General features: G+C 47.5%; 1 protein-coding gene across 2 annotated transcripts in view; it reads right to left on the reverse strand.

Annotated features, from left to right (window-relative positions):
- Positions 1-24,560, reverse strand: part of LOC127586353 (RNA-binding protein Nova-1-like) — a 186,547-nt gene that overhangs the window by 52,673 nt on the left and 109,314 nt on the right. For both annotated transcript variants that reach the window (XM_052044244.1, XM_052044245.1), the window contains exon 3: positions 8,752-8,918. In XM_052044244.1, coding sequence (XP_051900204.1) covers positions 8,752-8,918 — 167 coding nt within the window. The remainder of the gene's footprint in view (positions 1-8,751; positions 8,919-24,560) is intronic.

Genomic DNA, 24,560 nt, shown 5'->3' on the forward strand with positions numbered 1-24,560 from the left:
TCGACCTTGCCACTCAAGCGTTGAAAGGCTGACTAAGGATATGGTAGCCTTGGAGGCAGTCCAAGATTCACTGGACTGACCCCTGGTAGGAGAGGACTGTCCTACCAACAGCGGTGAGAGAAATTAGATCTATATTCTTTGGAGTTTAGAGGAACAAGAGGTGATCTTATTGAAATATTTAAGAAACTGAGAGGACATGATAGATTTCTGAGATTCAGTGGGAGGATCTCAAACAAGGGGACATAGTTACAAGATTTGAGACTGTTCTTTAAAACCAAGGTAGGTAGTAATTTCTTCTTGCAGAGGGTGGTGCCTCTCTTGAATCCTCTGCCCCAGAGAGTAGTGGAGGTGGGATCATTGAAAGTATTTAAAGTGGAGGTTGATATATTTTCAAAAGATTGAAGGCTCTGGAGATCGGTACAGAGAAGGAGTTGAAATTGGGGTAGAGCAGCCATGATCATCTCAAGCAACATCTGGGTGAATCTCCTCTGCACCCTCTCCGCATCCTTCCTGCAGTGTGGTGGCCAGAAATGCACACAGTTCTCCAGCTGTGGCCTAACCAATGATTTATAAACTTGCATTATAACCTCGCTGCTCTAACTCACAGCTAATGAAGGCAAGTATCCCATGTGTCTTCTTCACCACCTAATCTGCTTGCACTGCTTTCTTCGGGTAGGAGTGAAGAGGACTGAATGAGATACAGATCACAGAACAGTAAAGCATGGGAACAGACCCTTCGGCCCATCATGTCCATGATATCAAATGGAACTAATCCCTCTGCCGGCACGTTTCGTACCCCTGAATTCCTGCATATTCATGTGCCTATCTAAGATAAATGATAAGATAAGATACCTTTATTAGTCACATGTACATCGAAACACAGTGAAATACATCTTTTTGCGTAGAGTGTTCTGGGGGCAGCCCGCAAGTGCCGCCACGCTTCCGGTGCCAACATAGCATACCCACAACTTCCTAACCCGTACGTCTTTGAAATGTGGGAGGAAACTCACACAGACAGAACGAGAACGTACAAACTCCTTACAGACAGCAGCTGGATTTGAACCTGGGTCGCTGGCGCTGTAAAGCGTTACGCTAACCACTACACTACTGTGCCTGCTGAACGCCTCCATCACCAGCCCGGCAGCCTGTTCCAGGCACCCACCACTCTCAGTGTAAAGGACTTGTCCCACACACCTCCTTTAAACTTTCCCCCTCTCACCTTAAACCTATGCCCTCCAGTATTAGACTGCGTGTTTGCCTCCATTCTCAGAGGGGAGAGGGGTGGGGGAAACCGCAGAGTTCCGTGGGAAACAGGCTGCGCAGCAGGTTTTGCTCGGGAATGCTGAGAGCCCTGCTGCAGCTGGCAAGACCTCCTGCATAATTAGATCGATCACTGGCGAGTGACCCAGAGTTCCCGGTCTTGATTGATGGCAGGGAGAGCACAGTATCTGCAGTGTTGCATCAGGGGAGGTGGGGACGGGTGGCAGGATTGGCTGGGGGTTGGGAAGGTGGGGGGAAGTCTGCCAACCCCACACCGGGCAGCTTCCCTGCACCCTGATGCAATGTGCAGAGCTGGGGGCAATTCCAAGCCAAGACGGGTCTTTAATAAGGGAAACAACAGCTAACCCATTGATGCTAGGATCCGAGCTCAAAACACTGGCGTTAGCTGGCTGTTTTTAATTAGATCACAGCCAGTAACTCACTCCTGTTTTACTATATTTAAATCACCTTCAACCTCTTATAACTCACTCCTGGGTATCCATTATTCTATAAGATAAGATATCTTTATTAGTCACATGTACATTGTAACACACAGTGAAATGCATCTTTTTGCGTAGAGTGTTCTGGGGGCAGCCCGCAAGTGTTGTCACGCTTCCGGCACCAACATAGCACACCCACAACTTCCTAACCCGTACGTCTTTGGAATGTGGGAGGAAACCAGAGCACTTGGAGGAAACCCGTGCAGACACGGGGAGAACATACAAACTCCTTACAGACAGCGGCAGGAATTGAACCCGGGTCACTGGAGCTGCAATAGCGTTACGCTAACCGCTACACTACCATGCCTGCCCAAGATTATGAGAGGCATCAATAGGGTAGACAGAATCTTTTTCCCAGGGTAGAAATGTCAAGTACTGGAGGACGTGCACTTAAGGTGAGAGAGGGAAAGTTTAAAGGAGATGTGCAGGGCAACATTTATACACAGAGACCGGTGGGTGCCTGGAACTGGCTGCCAAGGGGCAGTGGTGTAAGCAGATACAACAGTGGCGTTTAAGAGGCTGTTAGACACATGAATACATAGGGAATGGAGCGATATGGATCATGTGAAGGCAGAACAGATTTAGTTTAATTCAGCATCATGTTTGGCACAGACATGGTGGGTTGAAGGGCCTCTTCCTGTGCTATTCTGTTCTATGTTCTATGTTCATTCAGACCCTTGTGTCTGCTCCACCATTCAATAAGATTATGGCTGATCGTTTACCTCAGCACCACTTTCCTGCACTAACCCCCAATATCCCTCGATTCCGTTAATACCCAGACATCTAAGGAACGTCAACAAAATGCAGCAAAGTGACAGAAAACTTTCAAAGCTCTGAGCTGACATTCCAAGGACATCCCCAAGCGGTGCATTTCCCAAGAAAGGAAAGAGCCCCGGGTCACTGCAACTGGGAAACAAAATGCTCAGTTTGCCTCCGCTGATCAGAGAAACCTGAACTTCCTGTGAGGATAATGGCCACTTCCTGTGTTGGCAGGAAGTGGGCTGCATGGATGGTGGGACTCGGGTGAGGGGGTCAAGAGAAGATGATGGGCCGCTGAGGAAGTGACTCACTCAAGAGCAGGAAATCAAAACAAATGGCTGAGCAGATGTTGTCCATGTCACTGTAGATTGTATCATCTCAGTTCCATTAGACTTGACTGAATGGACAAGAGAAATGTGTAAATACTCACTAGGAACTCAAGGCGGGAAGCCAACTTTGTTGAACTGTTGTCTGCCGTGTGGACACCAGTTATCTTAATTCCATTAAATTTTGCAAGCAACTGGGCTGAAAGTGGACTGGAATTTCCTTAAGACATAGAACATAGAAGAGTACAACACAGGAACAGGCCCTTCAGTCCACAATGTCTGTGCCAGACACGATGGCAAATGAAACTAAATCTCTTCTGCCTTCACATGATCCATATCCCTTCATTCTCCACATATTGATGAGTCAATCTAAAAGCCTCTTAAACACCACTATCGTATCTGCCTCCACCACCACCCCTGGCAGCACATTCCAGGCACCCACCACTCTCTGTGTTTAAAAAAAACTTGCCCCGCACATCTCTTTAAACTTTCCGCCTCTCACCTGAAATGCATGTCCTCTAGTACATACATTTCTATCCTGGGGAAAAGAATCTGACTGCCTACCCTATCTATACCTCTCCTAATTTTATAAACTTATCAGCTCTCCCCTCAGCCTCCCGACGATCCAGAGAAAACAACCCAAGTTTGTCAAACGTCTCCTTATAGCTCACACTCTCTAATCCAGGGAGCATCCTGGTGAACCTCTTCTGCACCCTTTCCAAAGCCTCCACATCCTTCCTGTAATCGGCGACCAGAACTGCACACAATACTCCAAGTGCGGCCTAACTAAGGTTTTAAACAGCTGCAATGTGACTTCCTGACTCTTATGCTCAACGAACAATGAAGGTAAACGTCCCATGTGCCTTCTTTACCACTCTATCTACTTGTGTGGCCATTTTCAGGGAACTATGGACTTGGACCTCAACATCCCTTGGATGCCAGATTATGGGACAGTAGTCAACAGGATAGAGGCCATTGATTTTCGAAAGACCAGTCACACTCAGTCCCATCAACCCCATAAACCTCATGGGTGCACAGCCATTGGGACTATGGGGGGGGGGGGGTGGAAGGGAGGGCAGTCACACCATCTCCTCACTGGGATCTTCCTCTTTCTGCCTTTGGACCTTCAGACAAGAGTAGTGTGAGGCAAGTGGAGGCCACTCCTGTGAGAAGTGGTCGAGGTGGATAGAGGAGGTGCCTTTAAGGGGAAGCAGGACAAAAAAGACAGGAGTGGGGAGGGGAGTAGAAAGTGTGTAGGGAGAGTTATCGAGGGATCAACTGATCGCTGGATACCAGGGAATCAAGGGAAAGGAGAAACAAAGGACTGCAGATGTTGGAATCGAGATGAAATCCCCCCAACCCCCTCCCAACACCCACCCCCAACCATGCCTCTTCCTTTCTTCCCTTTCCTAGCCTATCCCTCTTTTTTCTACCCCCTTTTTTCCTCCTTACCTTTGACCCATCCCCTGGTGGATCTGCTCTCCCCTCCTCCCCCCACACCTACCTATCGCTATCTCTTACCTGCATCACCACCTTGTGCCCTCCCTGCCTCCCCTCTTTTGTCCACCTATCACTGCTCTGTTTTTCCCTCCTCTGTATTGGGCTTCCCCTTTTCCTATCTTCAGTCCTGAAGAAGGGTCCTGACCCGAAACGTTGACCGCCCGCTTTTCTCCACGGATGCTGTCTGGCCTGCTGAGTTCCTCCAGCATCATCGTGATTTTCATCAAGGGACATGAGGTTGATGCAGGTAACAAGCTCTGACCAGGTGAGGAGGAAAGTGGAATCAGAGAAATGTAAAGCACATCAACGGGCCCTTCAGCCCACCTCGACACCCGGGATGCCCATCTACACTTGTCCCACTTCCCTGCATTAGGCCCGTGTCCCACTAATCCTTTCCTATCCAAGTACCTGTCCAAATAGCTTTTAAATGTTCTGACTGTATCTGCCTGTACAGCGCCTCTGACAGATTGTTCCAGATAACCACCATATTCTGTGTGAAACACATCGCCTTTAAACTTCTCCCCTCTCACCTTACACCTGTACTCTCTAGTTTTAGACTCCCCTGCCCTGGAAAAATGACCGTGACCATCCACCTTACCTATGCCCTTCATGATTTTATAAACCTCTATGAGGCCACCCCTCAGCCTCCTACACTCCAGTGAGAATAAAGGCAGTCTGTCCAACCTCTCTTTATAACGACAGCCCTCCATTCCAGGCAACACCCTGGTGAATCTCTTCTGCACTCTCTCTATTGCTACCATACACTTCTGGCCACTCTTCTCCCCTCTTCCATGAGGCAGAAGATACAAAAGTTTGAAAAAACGCATCACCAGGCTCAAGGACAGCTTCTATCCCACTGTTATCATACTCTTGAACGGACCTCTTGTACGATAAAGATGAACTCTTGATATTTCAATCTACTTCGTCGTGGCTCTTGCACCCGATTTGTTTACCTGCACTGCAGTTTCTCTGTAACCATAACACTATATTCCACATTCTGTTACTGTTTTTCCCTTTGTACTGCCTCGATGTGATGGCATGGCATGATCTGTCAGGATGGCATGCAAACAAGTTATTTCACTGTATTTCGGTACATGTTACAATACTAAACCAATTACCAATTAGTGTGGTGACCAGAACTGCACACAGTACTCCAAGTTCATCCTAACCAATGCTTTGTATGGGTCCTCCCCACCTTATGAACACCCGACTTATGTACAGCCGGTACATGTGATCGAGCGTTTGGGAGACTTGAGGGATGGAGTTGCCAGTTGCTGCAGGGCTGCAGGCATCTTCTGCTGCATGGGGACTCGGTCTGTGGTTGCATTTCCGACTTGCGAACTGTCTGGGTTACAAACGGTTCAGAGGAACGGAAACCTGTCAGAACCAGGGGATGACCTGTATGTTGGCCCTCTTTGCAAGGGGTTTCCAATACAGGAGCAAGGATGTCTTATTATAATTATACAGAACCTTGGTGAGACCAGTTTTGGTCTCCTTATCTTATAAAGGATTCACTTGTCAAAGAGGGAGTACAGTGGACATTCACTGGACTAGTTCCTGGGATGGTGGGTTTGCTGTATAGGGAGAATTTGAGTTAGCACCCTATTCTTCAGGGTTTGGAAGAGTGAGAGATGATCTAAGAGAAGTGTATATAAATCCCTTCAGAGCCCCACAAGGTCAATGCGGGGAGGTTGGTTCCTCTGGCGGAGGAGTTTAGAACAGGGTTACAGTCACACAGGGTGGACCATCTATGACTGAGACAGAGAGAAATATCCTCACTCAGAGGATGGTGAATTCTCTACCCCAGAAGGCTATGGAGGGTCAGTCATTGATTGTATTCAAACCAGAGATCAATAGGTTCCTGGATATTAGAAGAATCCAGGGTTATAAAATCATGAGGGGCATAGATAGGGTGAATGCACACAGTCTTTTCCCCAGGGTTGGGGAATCAAGAACTAGAGGGCATAGGTTTAAGGTGAGAGGGGAAAGATTTATTTGGAACCTGAGGGGCAACTTTTTCACCCAGATGGTGGTCAGTATACGGAACAAGCTGCCAGAGGAAGTGGGTGAGGCGGGAACATTAACAACATTGAAAAGGCACTTGGACAGGTACATGGATAGGGAAGATTCAGAGGAATATGGGCCAAATGCCAGCAAATGGAACTAGCTTAGATGGGCACCTTGGTCAATATGGACTAGATGGGCCAAAGAGCCTGTTTCCATGCTGTACGACTTGATGGCTCCATGTTATGGGGATTGGACAGAACGATGGCACTGAGATAGAAGATTGGAATTGGAACTGGTTTATTATTGTCACTTGTACCGAAGTACAGTGAAAAACTTGTCTTGCATACCGCTCGTACAGATAAATTCAATACACAGTGCATTGAGGTAGTACAGGGTAAAACAATACAGAATGCAGAGTAAAGTGTCACAGCTACAGAGAAAGTGCAGTGCAGGTAGACAATAAGGTGCAGGTCACAACGAGGTAGATTGTGAAGTAAAGAGTCCATCTTATCGTACTAGGGAACAGTTCAATAGTCTTATAACAGCAGGGTAGAAGCTGTCCTTGAGCCTGGTGGTACGTACTTTCAGGCTTTTGTATCTTCTGCTTGATGGGAGTGGGGAGAAGAGAGAACGTCCCAGGTGGGTGGGGTCTTTGATTATGCTGACTGTTTTACCGAGGCGGTGAGAAGTATAGACAAGAGTCCACAGAGGGGAGGCTGGTTTCAGTGATGTGCTGAGCTGTGTCTACAACACAATTTCTTGTGGTCTCGGGCAGAGCAGTTGCCTTGATGTATCCAGATAGGATGCTTTCTATGATGCATCAATAAAAGTTGGTGAGTGTCAAAGGGGACATGCTGAATTTCTTTGGTCTCCTGAGGAAGTAGAGGCGCTGGTGAGCTTTCTTGGCCGTGGCATCTATGTGGTTGGACTGGGACAGGCTATTGGTGACGTTCACTCCTGGGAACTTGAAGCTCTCAACCCTCTCAACCTCAGCACCGTGCCATGTGTACTGACCCCCTTCCTGAAGTCAATGACCAGTTCTTTTGTTTTGTTGACATTGAGGGAAAGGTTGTCACTAAGTTTGCTATCTCCTTTCTGTACTCCGACTCATCGTTATTTGAGATACAGCCCACTAGGGTGGTATCATCTGCAAACTTGTAGATGGAGTTAGAGCAGAATCTGGTCACGCAGTCATGAGTATATACTGAGTAGAGTAGACGGCTGAGGACGCAGCTTTGTGGGGCACCAGTGTTGAGAATAAGCATGGTGGAGGTGTTGCTGCCTATCCTCACTGATTGCGGTCTGTTGGTCAGGAAATCAAGGATCCAGTTGCAAAGGGAGGTGTTGAGTCCCAGGTCTCGGAGTTTGGTGATGACTTTGCTTTGAATTGTAGTATATCAGCCATGACTTTATTGAATGGTGGACCAGACTCAAGGGGCTGAGTGGTCCACTCCTGCTCCTATTTCTGAAAATCAGGGCAGGCCCAAGACCTTTCACCCCTCCTATTAGTCCTTCCCACTACACATTCTGCTGTGACGTCAGGGAACCTAGTTGCCAGGGCACTGGCCTGATCCAGGTCATTCCTAGCCCACCTAATATTCAGATTACTGGACTGGCAATCCAGAGGCCAGGCCAAGCAACCTCCAGTCACGAGTTTGAGTCCCGTTAGGGCAGCTAGGAAGATTAAGTGCCACGAACTAAATAAATCTGGAACTTACAGGAGAAGTTGGACAAACTTGGGTTGTTTTCTCTGGAGCGGTGGAGGCTGAGGGGTGACCTGAAAGAGGTTTATAAAATCATGAGGGGCATAGATAGAGTAGATAGCTGGTTTCTTTTACCCAGAGTTGAAATGTCTAATACTGGAAGGCATGTGTTTAAGGTGAGAGGGGGTAATTTCAAAGGAGATGTGCGGGGCAAGTTTTTTTTACACAGAGAGTGGTGGGTGCCTGGAGTGTGCTGCCAGGGTTGGCGGTGGATGCAGATACCATAGGGGTGTTTAATAGACTCTTAGATAGACAATTGAATATGCAGAGAATGGAGGGATATGAGTATTGTGTAGGCAGAGGAGATTAGTTTAGTTCGGTGTTTAATTACTAGTTTAATTAGTTTGGTACAACATTGTGGGCTGAAGGGCCTGTTCCTGTGCTGTACTGTTCTATGTTCTTACACAACCCAGTGTCGCTAACTGTGATTAGGAATCCACAGGACTGTTGTAAAACTTCATTTGCTTCATCAAAGTCCACCAGGAAAGGAAGTCTGTCCCCCACCCCCCCACGTGACAAAAAATGAACAACTATCATCTGCAAACCATTCAGCTCAAGGGGAAATGAGGAAGGGGAAATCAAAGCGTTCCAGAGTTCCCCGTATCCATTGATGGACTAAGTCAGCACAAATCTTACTTGCTTGACACGGTCAGGGTTGACGTTGGTCTGGGGTTGGAGTATGTTGACCGGCTCTGTTTTGCCAACATTCTGTGGCATTTCCCGGACCTTCTCCGCAATGAAGTCATGGACTGCGTTCAAGGCCTCCACCGTGCCCTGGATCAGGCAGACTCGCTCGGTGGTGCCTGCAAAGAGAAGGAGAGACGTTCACAGACAAGACACAACCTGGAGTAAAAGGCCTACACACCAGCACTGGGCCTGATTCTTGATTCACTTTGACCCTTACAGTGTCAAGATGAGCGACATCATTTCTTTAGCTCCATACCACTCCACACAGCTGCCATCAAGAAAAATTAACACTAAGTTATGTTAGGAGACATTACGCTGCCAAACATGTAGAAAAGAAGGATGGCATATCTGGGAGAATTGACGAGAATGTGGGAGAATAAAAAAAAGGAGTAATGTAGAATTAGCAGTTGGCACAGACTCAGTGGGCCAAAGGGCCTGTTTCTGTGCTGTATCTCTCTATACTTTTAAAGAGAGTCTGAAAGTGGAGAGGCTCAAGGAAAAACTTCCCGTCTGTGGCCCAGGCGGCTGAAGGCATTGCCGCCAGTGAGGGGAGCAATGAAATTCAGAGACTGATCAAGAGGCCGGAATTGGGGATCATGGAGGCCTGGAGGAGGTTACAGAGGAGGGCCCTGAGGGGCTTGCAAACAAGAGTGAAGGTTTTCAGACTGAGAGGCTGAGAAGCGAGGAGCTGGTGTGGGTTGGGAAGCACTGGGGCTGAAATTCAATCAAGCTTCCTGGCCTCAGCTCACGGGAGACTAACGAGGCACCGGGGGCTCCAACACTGGGCCCGATTCATTAACCTCAGGCCCAGTCGAAACACTGGGAGTGCAGCCAAAATCAACAGCATGGGTTGCCAACTGCAGGAGAACGAAACCCCAAATCTGACCACCTGAGTGGCACATAGTTAGCAGGAGAGGTCAAGGTTCACCATCATTTGGGCCGAGATTTCTGATGTCACAGTCAAACCAGAAGCTGCAAGCTGCCTTGGCTAATCTGGGTGGCCTTGCTGTCAGAATTAAAGGGCTGCCACATGATGTATACAGTACAAGCTTCATGTAAAGGAAACACACACACACAAACGAACACACCCACACACAAAGACACACATAAACAAACACACCCACACAAAAACACCCTCAAACAACCCAACACTTACACACACACACACACACACACCCTCACACACACACACACACACACACAAAGACACATAAACAAACACACCCACACAAAAACACCCACAAACTGCCCAACACTTACACACACACACACACACCCTCACGCAAACACACACACACACAAAGATGTATAAATAGATGTGTACATAGTCATGTATGTATACCTATGTGATAATACATAGGTACGTTTGATACATACACAAAAGTACATTGATATAAATGGGTATATAGATACACACATTTACACACACGATATATAAGTATGCACATAGAAACAAACACATGAACATATAAACAGGCATAGATATGCACACATATGTACACAAGTGATATTTATACATGTACATAAACAAACCCTCGCATGTAAGTACACATGTGTGTACACATGCAAGCATCCCCAAGCATCCCCATCCCCCAACACTTCTCAATCCCAGCTCATTTCCTCTGGGACAACATCTGTCACAGAGTTTCACCAGATTATTGAGAACAAGGATCTGGGGAGTATTTATGTGAATCGTTAGTTTGTAATGCAATCTGAGAGTGTTTGTTAAGGACATTGTGGAAGGGAAAAAAATCAATCGAGTTAAAAGGCGGTTTAAACTGTTGGGTGAGAAGAGTCACTTGTTTCAGTGGATCTTTGTTGCAGAGAGGAAAGGAGGGAGAGATAAGGCAGAGAGATAGGGAGTAAAGAAGTAATAGACTGCTGGAGAGAGGCGAGAGAGAGAGAGAGAGAGACAGATAGAGGAGACACAAAGGCAGAAAAAGTGAGGGAAAGACAGAGAGGCAGAGAAAGACAGCTACTCAGAGAGTGGCAAAGACTGAGAGAAAGACAGGAGTTGTGTTGGGGGGGTGGGGGTGGAGGACCACAGAGAGATGGACAGCGGGAAAAGAGTGACAGAGGGACACAGATGCTGAAAGAGAATGATAAACACACACACACTCAGACTCACACACACACACACACACACACACACACACACACACACACACACACACACACACACACACACACACACACGGAAGTGAAAGACAGAAGTAAGTTGAGGGGATATTGAACAAAGACAAAGAACAGAGCAAGGCAACAGTCACAGGCGACAGACTGCCAGTGATCTGCTGAACTACACCAGCCGGTGAAGTAATTAAATTGGGGCAAATATTTTAGTGGCCAGTTGATGCTTGACAGTCTTAGAAGCAACACTGACCCTCACTGGGGGACAGTCCCACACACACTGACCCTCACTGGGGGACAGTCCCACACGCACTGACCCTCACTGGGGGACGGTCCCACACACATTGACCCTCACTGGGGACAGTCCCACACACTGACCCTCACTGGGGGACAGTCCCACACACACTGACCCTCACTGGGGGACAGGTCCCACATGCATTGACCCTCACTGGGGGATAGTCCCACACACACTGACCCTCACTGGGGATGGGTCCCACACACACTGACCCTTACTGGGGGGCAGGTCCCACACACACTGACCCTCACTTGGGGGGGGGACAGTGCCCCAAGTACAACGCTGCCCGTTTTGGAGCTCTGTACACCAGAGGCGAGGTCGAGTGTATCTGGGAGGAGGAACCAGAGAGGGAACGGCGAGCTCTCTGCACCCTGCGTCTACACATCATTGTCAGATTTATTCTGTGCCACTGATTGGCAGGATCAAACAAGCAACAAGAGTCACCAGAGTCGATCCTCGGGGCTCTTTGTGACCTTAACAAAAGCTCCTCGTTCACTATATTCCTCTAACCCATTTACAATCAAATGTCTTCCTCCTCAGTTCATCCTTAAAAGCCTCTGGCACCTTTGGCCATTAACCTCTTCAAAGCACCATCGTGAATAACACCGGCATTCCAGACACAGATTCCAGATTTGTGACATCCTTGTCTGTGAGATGGCCAACTTTGCCTCATGAGTTACATGGATCGTATAGAAACACATAAACTTATGAAAGGGATAGATGAGATAGAGGCAGGAAAGTTGTTTCCACTGGTAGGTGAGACTAGAACCAGGGGACATAGCCTCAAGATTCAGGGGAGTAGATTTAGGATGGAGATGAGGAGAAACTGCTTTTCTCAGAGAGTAGTGAATCTGTGGAGTTCTCTGCCCAGGGAAACAGTGGAGGCTACCTCATTAAACAGATAGATTTTTGCATCGTAGGGGAATTAAGGGTTATGGGGAAAAGGCAGATAGGTGGATCTGAGTCCACGGCCAGATCAGCCATGATCTTATTGAATGGCGGAGCAGGCTCAATGGGCCAGATGGCCAACTCCTGCTCCTATCTCTTACGTTCTTATGCGGATTTGATGTCTCCCAGTCCCCTTCCTCTGTTCTGATCCCCGGGAAACCAACATTGTGAAGGCTTCGTCGATAAGACCTTCCATCCCCTTTCTTGGTCACCAGATGCTTTGTGTAGTTCAGCAAAGATCTTGAATAGGTCCAGTGGGTAGTGCTCTTGCCTCTGAAGCAGAAGGTCATGGGTTCAAATCCCTCTCCAAAGACCTGATGGCTAAACCCAGATGGTACCGGTGCAGTACTGAGGGATTGGATTCGAGTCCAGAACTGGACTGGAGGGCTTGAGTTATAAGAAGAGATTGGATAGGCTGGGGCTGTTTTCTCTGGAGCGAAGGAGGCTGACCTTATGGAGGTTTATAAAGTCATGAGGGGCAAAGATGTGGATATTCACAGTCTTTTTCCCAGAGTAGGGGGGAGTCTTAAACTAGATGGCATAGATTTAAGATGAGAGGGAAAAGATTTAAAGGAGACCTGAGAAGCAAGCTTAAGGTGAAACTTATGCCCTCTAGTTTTAGAGGGATATGGGGGAAGTACAGGCAAATGGGACTAGCACAGGAAGAAACCATGGTTAGCATGGATAAGTTGGGCTGAAGGGTCTATTTCCATGCTGTATAACTCTATGACTCACGAGGGTCATAGGGAGGGTGGATAGTCACAGACTTTTTCCCGGGGTAGGGGAGTCTAAAGCAAGAGGGCATCGGTTTATGGTGAGAGGGGAGAGATTTAAAGGGGATGTGGCGGGGAATGTTTTCACACAGAGGGTGGTGGGTGTATGGAATGAGCTGCCAGAGGAGGTGGTAGAGGTGGGTACAATTAAAATATATTTGGACAGGCACATGGGTAGGAAAGATTAAATGGGATTAAATGGGCAGATATGGTAGTGTAGCGGTCAGCGTAATGCTATTACAGCTCCAGCAACCCGGGTTCAATTCTGGCCGTTGTCCATATGGAGTTTATACATTCTCCCTGTTTTTCCCTCCGGGTGCTCCTACATTCCAAAGACATATGGGTTAGGAAGTTGTGGGCATGCTATGTTGGCGCCGGAAGCGTGGCGACACTTGCGGGCTGCCCCCAGAACAGTCTATGCAGAAGATGCATTTCACTGTGTGTTTCGATGTACATGTGACTAATAAAGATATATTTTCTTATCTTAGATAGCCATCTTGGTCGGCATAGACAAGTTGGGACGAAAGGCCAGTTTTTATGCTGTATAACTATGAATGCCAGACTGTCAGATGATACACTGATCCCTGATGTACAAGGTCCACGAGGACTATTTTAGGGAATGGCAGGCGAGCTTTCTCAGCGTCTAGACCAACACTGCTCCCTCAACCAACACCACAAAAACCGTTGTGGGGAAATTCTGTGTGTGTCACAGCAGAGGTACTTGATCCACTGTAATGCTCCAGAGATGAGCTCAGCCCTCTTCCTCCAGGAACAACTCCCGCTTCAAAAGCACATCGTTTAGAACTGGGTCTGTTGAAGAACTTGCCCCCTAGCTCTGGGAGTCCAATCAGGATTGCCCTGAAGGCTGGTTACACCCCATCCAGGACCTCACCATAAGCTGAAGACCAGCACGAAAGGCCATTATTAGAGGAGTCTCCGATAAGTCCAGCAGGGAATTTGGGAGAAACTTCTTTCCAGGGAGGACATTGAACACTCAGGAGGTGGTTCAGGAGAATAATATCAGGGGAGCTGGATAAACAGGCAAGGGAGAAAGGAATGGAGGTGCATGTGGTAGGGTGAAATGGAAAGAGATGACAGGACGCTGCAGAGGACAGGACGCTGCAGAGGACAGGACATCCCAACATGGACCAGTTGGCCAAATGGACTGGTTCCACGCTGGAAATTCACGGGACTAAGGAAGGGATGTACAATGTTGGCAGGCAAACCACGGAGCTGACACATTGACTCCGTTTCTCTTGCCTGCCCTGCTGAGGGCTTCCATTCCCTGTTTTATTGCAGCTTGGGTGAAGAGTGAGCCAGGCCGTGTGTGCACTGGGATACTTACCACCCCATAGAGTCATACAGCACGGAAACAGGCTCCTTGGCTCAACTGGTCCAAGAGTCCCATCTGCCCATATTTGGCCTATATCCCTCTTAACCTTTCCCATCCATGTACCTGTCCAAGTTCCTTTTAAATGTTTCGAATGTACCTGCCTCATCCATGTCCTCTGGCAGCTCATTCCACATACGGACCACCCTCTGGGTGAAAATGTTTCCCCTCGGGTTCCTGTTAAATCTTTCCCTTCTCACTTTAAACCTATGCCCTCTGGTTCTTGTTTTGCAAGCCATCCGTTCAGATTATTTCAAAACATAAGTACGTTGAGGTAGTACAAAAAGAAACGCAATAACAGGATGTAGAATATAGTGTTACAGTTACAGAGAAAGTGCAGTGCAGGCAGACAATAAGCTTCAAGGGCCATGACGAGGTAGATTGAGAGATCAAGAGTTCATTTTTATATCAGGTCTGTTCAAGAGTCTTATAACAGTGGGATAGGAGCTGTCCTTAAGATTTTTAAGATATCTTTATTCGTCACATGTACATCGAAACACCCAGTGAAATGAATCTTTTGCGTAGTGTTCTGGGGGCAGCCCGCAAGTGTCGCCACGCTTCCAGCGCCAACATAGCATGCCCACAGCTTCCTAACCTGTACGTCTGTGGAATGTAGGAGGAAACCGGAGCACCCGGAGGAAACCCACGCAGACACAGGGAGAACGTACAAACTCCTTACAGGCAGTGGCTGGAATTGAACCTGGGTCACTGGCGCTGTAAAGCATTACGCTAACCGCTACACTTTGAGCCTGGTGGTGCATGCTTTCAAGCTTTTGTATCTTCTGCCCAGTGGGAGGGGTGAGAAAAGAGAATGTCCGAGGTGGGAGGGGTCTTTGATTATGTTGGCTGCTTTCCCGAGGCAGGGGAAACGTGAGGAGAATGAAATGGGACGAGTGTAGATGGGTGCTTGACGGCTGGCATGGACTCAGTGGGCCAAATGGCCTGCTTCTGTGCTGTGTGACCCTATGACATTCAGAATGAGTTGAGCTGACTGCATTTTACCTACAGTACATACTTCTATCTCTCCTTGAGCTGGAGACAAGAGTGGGGAGCTCCGACGTCTAGAGCGAGATCAACAAGGGTGTGTCAGTATTGTTAATACAAGGAAAGGGTGTGGGAGCCAGGAACTCAAGGCATTGTAAATATATCCTTCAGCCAAACCCTCACACCCATAGCTCTATTCTCTGCTCTCTGATTACACAGGAGGGATCTCTCAATGGATATCCCAACAAAGGCAACGCTAGAATAGTCAGCATGGTAGGCTAGCGATAAGGATCTCTCGTTGTTGAACTTCGATAATGCTTAGAGATTTAACACCTGGTGATGGATCGCCACAGTTTCCGGTTTCACCTCCTCCCCTTGTTAAGCCCCAAACCTAAGAGTTTCCTGAAAAGCATCACATTAAGTGCGGAGTTAGTAGCACCATTAAATCAAATCCGATTGAAGTATCTACAGCTTGGTATGCTGTGCAGTCGGCCTTTACTCTTCCTTGGCCTTTACCTCTTCTCCTGATTTCTTCTTGGCCCTTTCCTTTGCTTGGCCCTTGACTTGACCTGTGATCTCCCCTTGACTTTGCCTTGCCCCTGCCCTTTGACCTTACCCCTGGCTTTGGCCTTTGAGCCTTCCTCTGAGACAAAGAACTGAGAAATATTCTTTGCAGTCACAGTATTGAGACCCGTAACCCCAGCAACAGCTAAGAGCAGCCTTGATTGTTGCCGATGGCAACTGCACCAACCAAGCTTTAAGCTTCACTGGTTCTGTTTTAGAAACCTTGAGTCTGTTGTGTTCTGCATTCTAAGCAAGGCTCTGCAAACCAATTAAAAGAGCCTCCCCAATCACACGAACTGCTCATTCCTTCTGAGTCGTCAGTGAAGAAAGGAAGTCCGCTCATTCCTCTCTCGAAGATGCTGGGCTCAGGGATCCCACCTCTTCTGAGAAGGGTGATTCTGGACTGGTGCCCGGTGAGTGTGTTAGCAGGCTGTTTGACTCCAAGAGGCTACAGAGCCAAGGTCAACCACGCACGCACGCACGCACGCACACACACAGACCAGTGGGCACCCACCTGTATTAATCCCCTCTTCAATGCTGTCAGTAACTCAGCTTCCACCACTCTCTCAGGCAGTGTGTTCCAGGTACTCACCACTCTCTGGGTGAAGAAGTTCCTCCTCAGCTGCCCTCTAAATCTCTCCCCCTGTACCCTAAATCTATGTGCTCTAGTTTTATCTACCTCTGATATAGAAACATAGAAAACCTACAGCACAATACAGGCCCTTCGGCCCACAAAGTTGTGCCGGACATGTCCCTACCTTAGAAATTACTAGGCTTACCCATAACCCTCTATTTTTCTAAGCTCCATGTAGCTATCCAAAAGTCTCTTAAAAGAACCTATCGTATCCGCCTCCACCACCGTTGCCGGCAGCCCATTCCATGCGCTCACCACTCCCTGAGTAAAAAACTTACCCCTGACATCTCCTCTGTACCTACTCCCCAGCACCTTGAACCTGTGTCCTCTTGTGGCCACCATTTCAGCCCTGGGAAAAAGCCTCTGACTATCCACACGATCAATGCCTCTTATCATCTTATACATCTCTATCAGGTCACCCCCCATCCTCCGTCGCTCCAAGGGGAAAAGGCTGAGTTCACTCAACCTGTTTTCATAAGGCATGCTCCCCAATCTAGGCAACATCCTTGTAAACCTCTTCTGCACCATTTCTATGGCTTCCACATCCTTCCTGTAGTGAGGTGACCAGAAATGAGCACAGTACCAAGTGGGGTCTGACCAGGGTCTTATATACATAGCTGCAACATTACCTCTTGGCTCCTAAATTCAATTCCACGACTGATGAAGGATACGGGGAAAAGTTTCCTGCAGTCTACCCTATCTATTGTATGGTATTCCTGCAGTCTACCCCTCATAATGTTATATATCTCAATCATGTCCCCTCTTAGCTTTCCTCTGCTCCAGGGAGAACAGACTCAGCCTCTCCTCATAGCAGGAGATACAGGAGATGCTGGAATCTGGGGCAACAAACAAGATGCTGGAGGAACTCAGCGGGTCAGGCAGCAGCCATGGAGGAAAAGGGACAGTTGACGTTTCGGGTCAAGACCCTTTCTTCTGGATTGAAAGATAGAGGGGAGATAGCCGTTATAAAGAGGTGAGCGGTAGGGGTGGACTAAGGGCTGGCAGGTGATAGGTGGATCCAGGTGATTGGCAGATGGAGGAGGGGGGAGTGGAGATAGTGACAGAGGCTAGGAGGTGAGAGGTGGAGGCAACAAAGGGCTGCTGATGGTGGAATTTGATAGGAGAGGACAATGGAGCATGGAATCAAGGGAGGGATCCAACGGAAAGGGAAATTGTGTTTGACAAATCTGTTAGAACTTATTGAGGTTTCAACAAGAGAACAGATAAGGGGGGGACCAGTGGATGTGATATATTTGGACTTCAGTAGAGCGCCAGACACAAGATCATTATGCAAAGTTACAGCACTTAGGATTGGGGAAGTAATATACTGGTGGTAGGCTGAGGATTGGTTTTGGACACAAAAGAGTAGGAATAAATAGGTCATTTTCACTGAAAATTAACATGTAGGTACAAGAGGTAGTTGAGAAGACAAATGGTACGTTGGTCTTTATCGCTTACGAGACTTCTTGCTCCAATTGCGTAGGTCCCTGGTGACACCGTATCAGGAATATTGTCTACAGATCTGGTTTCCCCGCAGAAGGAAGGATTAACTTCCAAGAGAGCGATTGCAGCGAATTGATTCCCAGCAAGGTGGGTGGGGGGTTAAGTAGACCAGGCCTGCACTCTCTAGAAGAATGAGAGGTGATTGCATTGAAACGTAGAAAATTTGAATGGGAACTTGGCTGGTTAGATGTGGAGCCAATGTCTCCCAACTGGGTTGTCTAGAATCAGGGGTCATGGTCTCAAGATAAGGGATTGGCCATTCAGGATTGAGATGAGAAGGATAGTGAATCATTAAAATGCTCCAGCCAAAAGAGCTATGGAACCTTAGTCACTGAATATATTCAAGACGTAGACTGATGGACCCAGATATTATGTGGATATGGGGTTGGTGAAGAAAAGTGGTGCTGAGATAAAAGATCAGCAGCCCAGCCCATCATGAAAACCAGCCTCCATGGACTCTTGCCTACACTTACCACTGCCCCGGGAAAGCAGCCAATGTAATCAAGGACCCCTCCCACCCCGGTCATTCTCTCTTCTCCCCCCCCTCCCATCAGGCAGAAGATACAAATCGGGCAGAGAGCACGTACCACCAGGTTCAAGGACTGCTTCGGTCCCACTCTTATCAGAATCTAGAACAGACCTCTTGTACAGTAAAGAACTCCTGATCTCTCAATCTACCAGGTTGTGGCTCTTGTACCTTAGTTGTCCACCTACACTGCACTTTCTCCGTAACTGTAACACTATACTCTGCATTCTGTGATTGTCTTTCCTTTTCTACTACCTCGATGTATGGAATGATCTGCATGCAACGCTTTTCACTGTATCTCGATACACGTGACAATAATAAACCATGATCTTATTGAGTAGAGGTGCAGGTATGAGGGGGTGAATGACCCACTCCTGCCTCCATTTTATATTCTTAACCTCAGCTTCCTCTGTGTATCCACATAAATAAAATCGCTCATCGCAGGATAAATCTCTCTTGCACCTTCTCCAAAGCCTTCAGATCTTTTTCTAAAGTGTGGCGTCCAGAACTGGACGATGCTCCATGCTTGGGCAAGCCAGTGATTTCTGAAGGTTCACCGTGACTTCCTTGCTCTTGCGCTTGCCTCTGTTGATAAAGCTCAGAATCCTGTGTGATTTTTTTCACTGCTTTCTCAACAAGCCCTGCCACTTTCAATGAACTGTACACACACAGCCCCAGATGCCTCACTGAGAGTCATTGAGTCACACAGAAACAGGGCCCATGCTGACCCATGATTACACGGAACCTATTTTATTCTCCCCACATTCCCAGCAACTCTCCCCAGGTTCTCCGGCTCACCGACGCACCAGGGGCAATCCACTGTTAGCTATAAGGAGAGGTTTGACAAACTTGGATTGTTTTCTCTGGAGCATTGGAGGCTGAGGGGGCGACCTGACAGAAATATATAAAATTATGGGAGGGTTACACAGTCAGAGTCTTTCTCCCAGTGTGGAAATGTCAAATACTAGAGGGCACAGCTTTAAGGTGAGAGGGGGAAAGTTTAAAGGAGATGTAGGAGGCAATTTTTTTTTTACACATCGAGTGGTGGGTGCCTGGAACTTACTGCCAAAGTAGGTCGTGGAAGCAGATATGATAGAAATGTTTAAGAGGCATTTAGATAGGCACATGAACAGGCCGGGGATGGAGGGATATAGACCATGTGCAGTATAAATTGGCATCATGGTCAGCACAGGTATCATGAAAAGAAGGGCCTGTTCCTCTGCTGTTCTGTTCTATCTTCCATGTAATTGGGCGGAGGCGTGATCCATACCCCCCCATTCCCTGCATATTCACCTGCCTATCTCAAAGCCTCTTAAACGCCACCATCATAACTGCTTCCATCACTTGAGAAACAAAGGACTGCAGATGCTGGAATCTAGACGAAAAACACGATAATGCTGGAGGAACTCAGCAGGCCAGGCAGCATCCGTGGAGAAAAGCAGGCGGTCAACGTTTCGGGTCAGGACCCTTCTTCAGGACTGAAGATAGGAAAAGGGGAAGCCCAATATATAGGAGGGAAAAGCAGAGCGGTGATAGGTGGACAAAAGAGGGGAGGCGGGGTGGGCACAGGGTGGTGATAGGTAGATGCAGGTAAGAGATATTGATGGGCAGGTGTGGGGGAGGAGGGGAGAGTAGATCCACCGGGTGATGGGGCAAAGGTAAGAAGAGAGAGGAAAAAAAAAGGCTAAGAAAGGGAAGGAGAGAAGCAGCGTGGTGGGGGTGGGGGAGGCGTTGTGGGGATTACTTAAAGTGGGAGAATTCGATATTCATGCCGTTAGGCTGCAGAGTTCCAAGATGGAAAATGAGGTGCTGTCCCTCCAGTTTGAGCTTGGAATTCTCCTGGCAGTGGAGGAGGCCGAGGACTGACATATCAGTGATAGTGTGGGAGGGGGAGTCGGAGGATGCTTGCATCGCTTCCCTGGCAGTACACTCCAGGCACCTACCATTCTCTGTGTAAAAACCTGCCCAGCATATCTCCCTTAAACTTTCCCCCTTTCACCTTAAATTACCCTGGGCTCACCTTATCATAGGTATTCCCTTAGTCCTATCCCCCTCTCTGCAACTTAAAATTACTTTTTTTTAAATCTCTTTCCCAGTTGTGATGAAGGGTCTTCCACCTGAAGTGTTAGAGTTTCTATTTCCACAGATGCTGCCTGACCTGCTGAGTATTCCTAGTATTTTCTGTTTTTATTTCAGATTTCTGGTATCTGCAGTACTTCTTTTGATTTTCATGAACAGGTGCATGGTTTGAAAGAAAAAAAGAGGCAGGACTCAAGTCCCTAAACCAAGGTTATGATAAGCAAGTTGTTCCTTCCTCATCGTATTAATCTATTTAGCTAACACTACACTGCTGGTTTAATGATTGTGTATGGCTGGGCTTTAAAACCACATTGTGGTTTGTGGAGAACCATGCTGGATTGAGAGCTTGGTTGCATTGTTGGTCTCCCAGCACAATAATAAAAGACAGCACAAGAGGCTTGTAAAAAGAAAGTTGCAACATGCAAATTAGTTGCACGAATAAATGAATCAGCCCCTCGAACCTATTGCTGCATTTAGAGTCATAAGAGTCATAGAGCAATACAGCACAGATATAGGCCCTTCAGCCCAACCAGTCCATGCTAACCACGGTCCCCACCAGCTAGTCTCAATTTCCTGTGTTCGGACCAAATCTCTCCAAGCCCCGCCCTCCATGTACCTATCCAAGGGCTTCATAAATGATACTATTGTACCTGCCTCAACCAGCCCGTTCCATATACTCACCACCCTCTAGGTGAAGAAGTTACCCCTCAGGTCCCTTCTAAATCTTTCCCCTCTCACCATAAACCTTTGTCCCCGAGTTTTAGATTCCCCTACCTTGGGGAAAAGACTGTTACATCAATCATGTCTCTCATAATCTTAAACAATTCTGTAAGGTCGCCCCTTATTCTCCTATGTTCCAAGGAATAGAGACCTCGCTTGGCCAACTTCTCCCTATAACTCAGGCCCCCGGGTCCTGGCAACATTCTCGTAGAACTTCTCTGCGCTCTTTCCAGTTTAACCATGACTTTTCCATAATAGGTCGACCAAAACTGTACACAGTAATATTTAATAAGATCAAAGCTGATCTGAAGTTATGAAACACATCGCATTGCAAACAAAGCAAATCCTTTCAAAGCCGAAACAAAAACAGAAACTGCTGGAAAAAACTCAGTGTCTGCGGAATGAGGAACAGTTCACATTTCCGGCCTGACTCTTCAGTGGAAGGTTTTCTTTTAAAATGACTGACAGCGAGAACCAGGTGATCAGGAATTTTCACCAAGCAGAAACCACAAGTGTGTAAATATACTAATTATCAGAAAACATAGCTTGATCCAAGAGATAAAAATTTAAATTCACCATAGGATACTAATATTGCTTTAAATTCAAGTCTGGTTTGCATAAATAAATTGGTGGAACAATTAAGTGGCACAGCTGGTACAACCACTGACTCACAGCTCCTGCAACCGCTGTTCGATCCTGACCTTGGGCGCTGTCTGTGTGGAGTTTGCACATTCTCCCTGTTGACCGTGTGGGTTTCCCCCGGGTGCTCCAGTTTCCTTCCCCCTCCAAAAGACATGAGGGTCGGTAGGTTAGCTGGTCACTGTAAATTGCCCTGAATGCGTAAGTGAGTGGTAGAATCTGAGGGGGGGGTGGGAGGGGAATGTGAGGAGATTAAAATGGGATTGGTGTAGGACCGGGTTAAATGGGAACAGAATGGTCAGCACAGACTCGATGTGTCGAAGGGCCTGTTCCCGTGTTCTAATGTCCCTCCCCAGAGGGTAGGTTTGGTGGCAGGTGGGAGTGTAGTGTCACAGTGCAGGTTTACTCGGCCCATCGAGTTCCTGCTGGGCATCGGAGCAATCCCACCACTCCCCTTCCCTGCCATTTCCCTGTAACCTTTCCTCTTATTAACTCCTGTCCTAACAACACACCAGAGATAACCTAGTCGCAATTAACCTCCCGACCTGCATGTCTTTGAGATTTGGGAGGAAACCGGAGCACTTGGGGGGAAACCCACGCGGCCACAGGGAGAATGTGCAAACTCCACACAGACAGCACCGGAGGTCGGGATCGAACCCGGGTCTCTGGAGCTGTGAGGCAGCGGCTCTACCCACTGCACCACTGTGCTGTACTGATATTTCGAAGTGCCCAATAGCTTTTTGTGAATGGGTGCCATACACTTGGAGAGCCACAGGCCCAAATCACGCTTTGCACACTCAGAGTTATTAATGATTTTGCACTAGATCAAATTCTATAGCAATACCCAAGAACAGTGCTACGTGTAATCAAATTTCTGTGCTGTGAGATTTTGTTGGACAAGATACATTTATATGCACACTTTCTCTCTCTCTCTCTTTCTCTCCCCCTCTCTCTCTCTCAGACACACACATGCATACCACACACATAAACACACACACTTACATGCAATACACAGAGACTTGTGCACCAGACACACACATGCTCATAACATGCACCACACACACACACACACACACACACACACACACACACACACACACACACACACACACACACACACACACACACGTACACATTATAAGTCTCAGTGACAGCCCAATGGTATATACTTTGCCTCAGGGGTCCAGACCCAGTCCAGAGGCTCAAGTACAAACATCTCGGCTGATGCTAGACTGCAGTACTGAGGGAGAGCCACACTGCCAGAGATGCCATCTTTTTTGTGGGATGATAATCCAAAACCGAAGGTTCTCAGGCATAATTCTGAAGAGCAGGAAGAGCTCTGTTGAGCTTGATTACTATTTAATCCTTAATGAACAATACTAAAATCTGGATATTATCACATTGTTGTTAATGGGAGCTTGCTGTGCACAAGCTGACTGCCACATTTCTCACAGAAAACCAGTGGCTGCACTTCAGAAGTACTCCATTGGCTATGAAGCACCCTGAAGCTGTGAAAGTCTGTCTTTATTTTTTATTTCCTGAGACCATGTATACACAAACACATGCATACCAGTTATCTAATAAGAGATGTTTCAGCTAAATAAAGAAACTAGTCATCTCTAACTTCTATTGGATGTGAACTGTGGGCTTCCCAATTCCTGGAAAGCTAAGTGGCTCGAACTTGAGCTCAGGGTTACAGAATCACTGAAGGATGCTGGGGGCCCTCGCTCTCCAGGGCAGGAGGAAGCAGGCTCCTCAGGAACCCCTTAATCAGCACCCCAGCCCCACGTTCAGTCCGAGTGCTGCTCTATAAAGGAATTTGGGCACTAAATATTCCTGCCTGCATTATATTAAGGAAAGGGAGAGAAGCAAACAGAGGGCAGGTGGAGATGGGACCAACATCGGACAATTCTGAGGCGTGGAGGGATGAGATAGGCTCAATAAAAATGCCCTTCTTTCTTCTTGTTTTGCAGAGTGAGAATGGGGGCTGTGCTGGGAAATGCCACCATCTGGGATTCTTGCAGGAAGGTAGGAAGGTGGGAAGTTGGGAATTTGCTGGTGGCCCTTCCCCATCCACATCCAGTCCCCACACTCATGTTGGACTCCTCATGGAACTGAGTGCAAGATGGCATCCACATCCCACCCCCCTCCCCCCACCACCAACCCTCCCCCCACCCAACACTTACACTGGAGAATCTATGTTAACGTCTACACCCGCAGGGGAGTAAGGTAAGTTTTAGGTAATCTATGCTTCTTTGAATTAATTAAGTTTAAACCTTATTAATGACTTAGAGGTGTTATCAAGTATTATCAAGTGATTTGGTTTTATTTGTATGTTTTTGAACATTTCTGAACAACTGCACAAGTCATTGGTGAGCCCACACTTGGAGTATTACGTGTAGTTCTGGTCGCCCGGCTACAGGAAGGATGTCATAAACTGGAAAGGGTGCAGGAAAGATTCACAAGGATATTACCGGGACTGGAGGGCTTAAGTTAAAAGGAGAAGTTGGATAGACTGGGGTTTATTTTCCTGGAGTGAAGGAGGCTGAGGGGTGACTTTATAGAAACTTATAATA

This window comes from Pristis pectinata, chromosome 35 (assembly GCF_009764475.1).
Source record: "Pristis pectinata isolate sPriPec2 chromosome 35, sPriPec2.1.pri, whole genome shotgun sequence".
In the NCBI taxonomy this organism is placed as follows: domain Eukaryota; kingdom Metazoa; phylum Chordata; class Chondrichthyes; order Rhinopristiformes; family Pristidae; genus Pristis; species Pristis pectinata.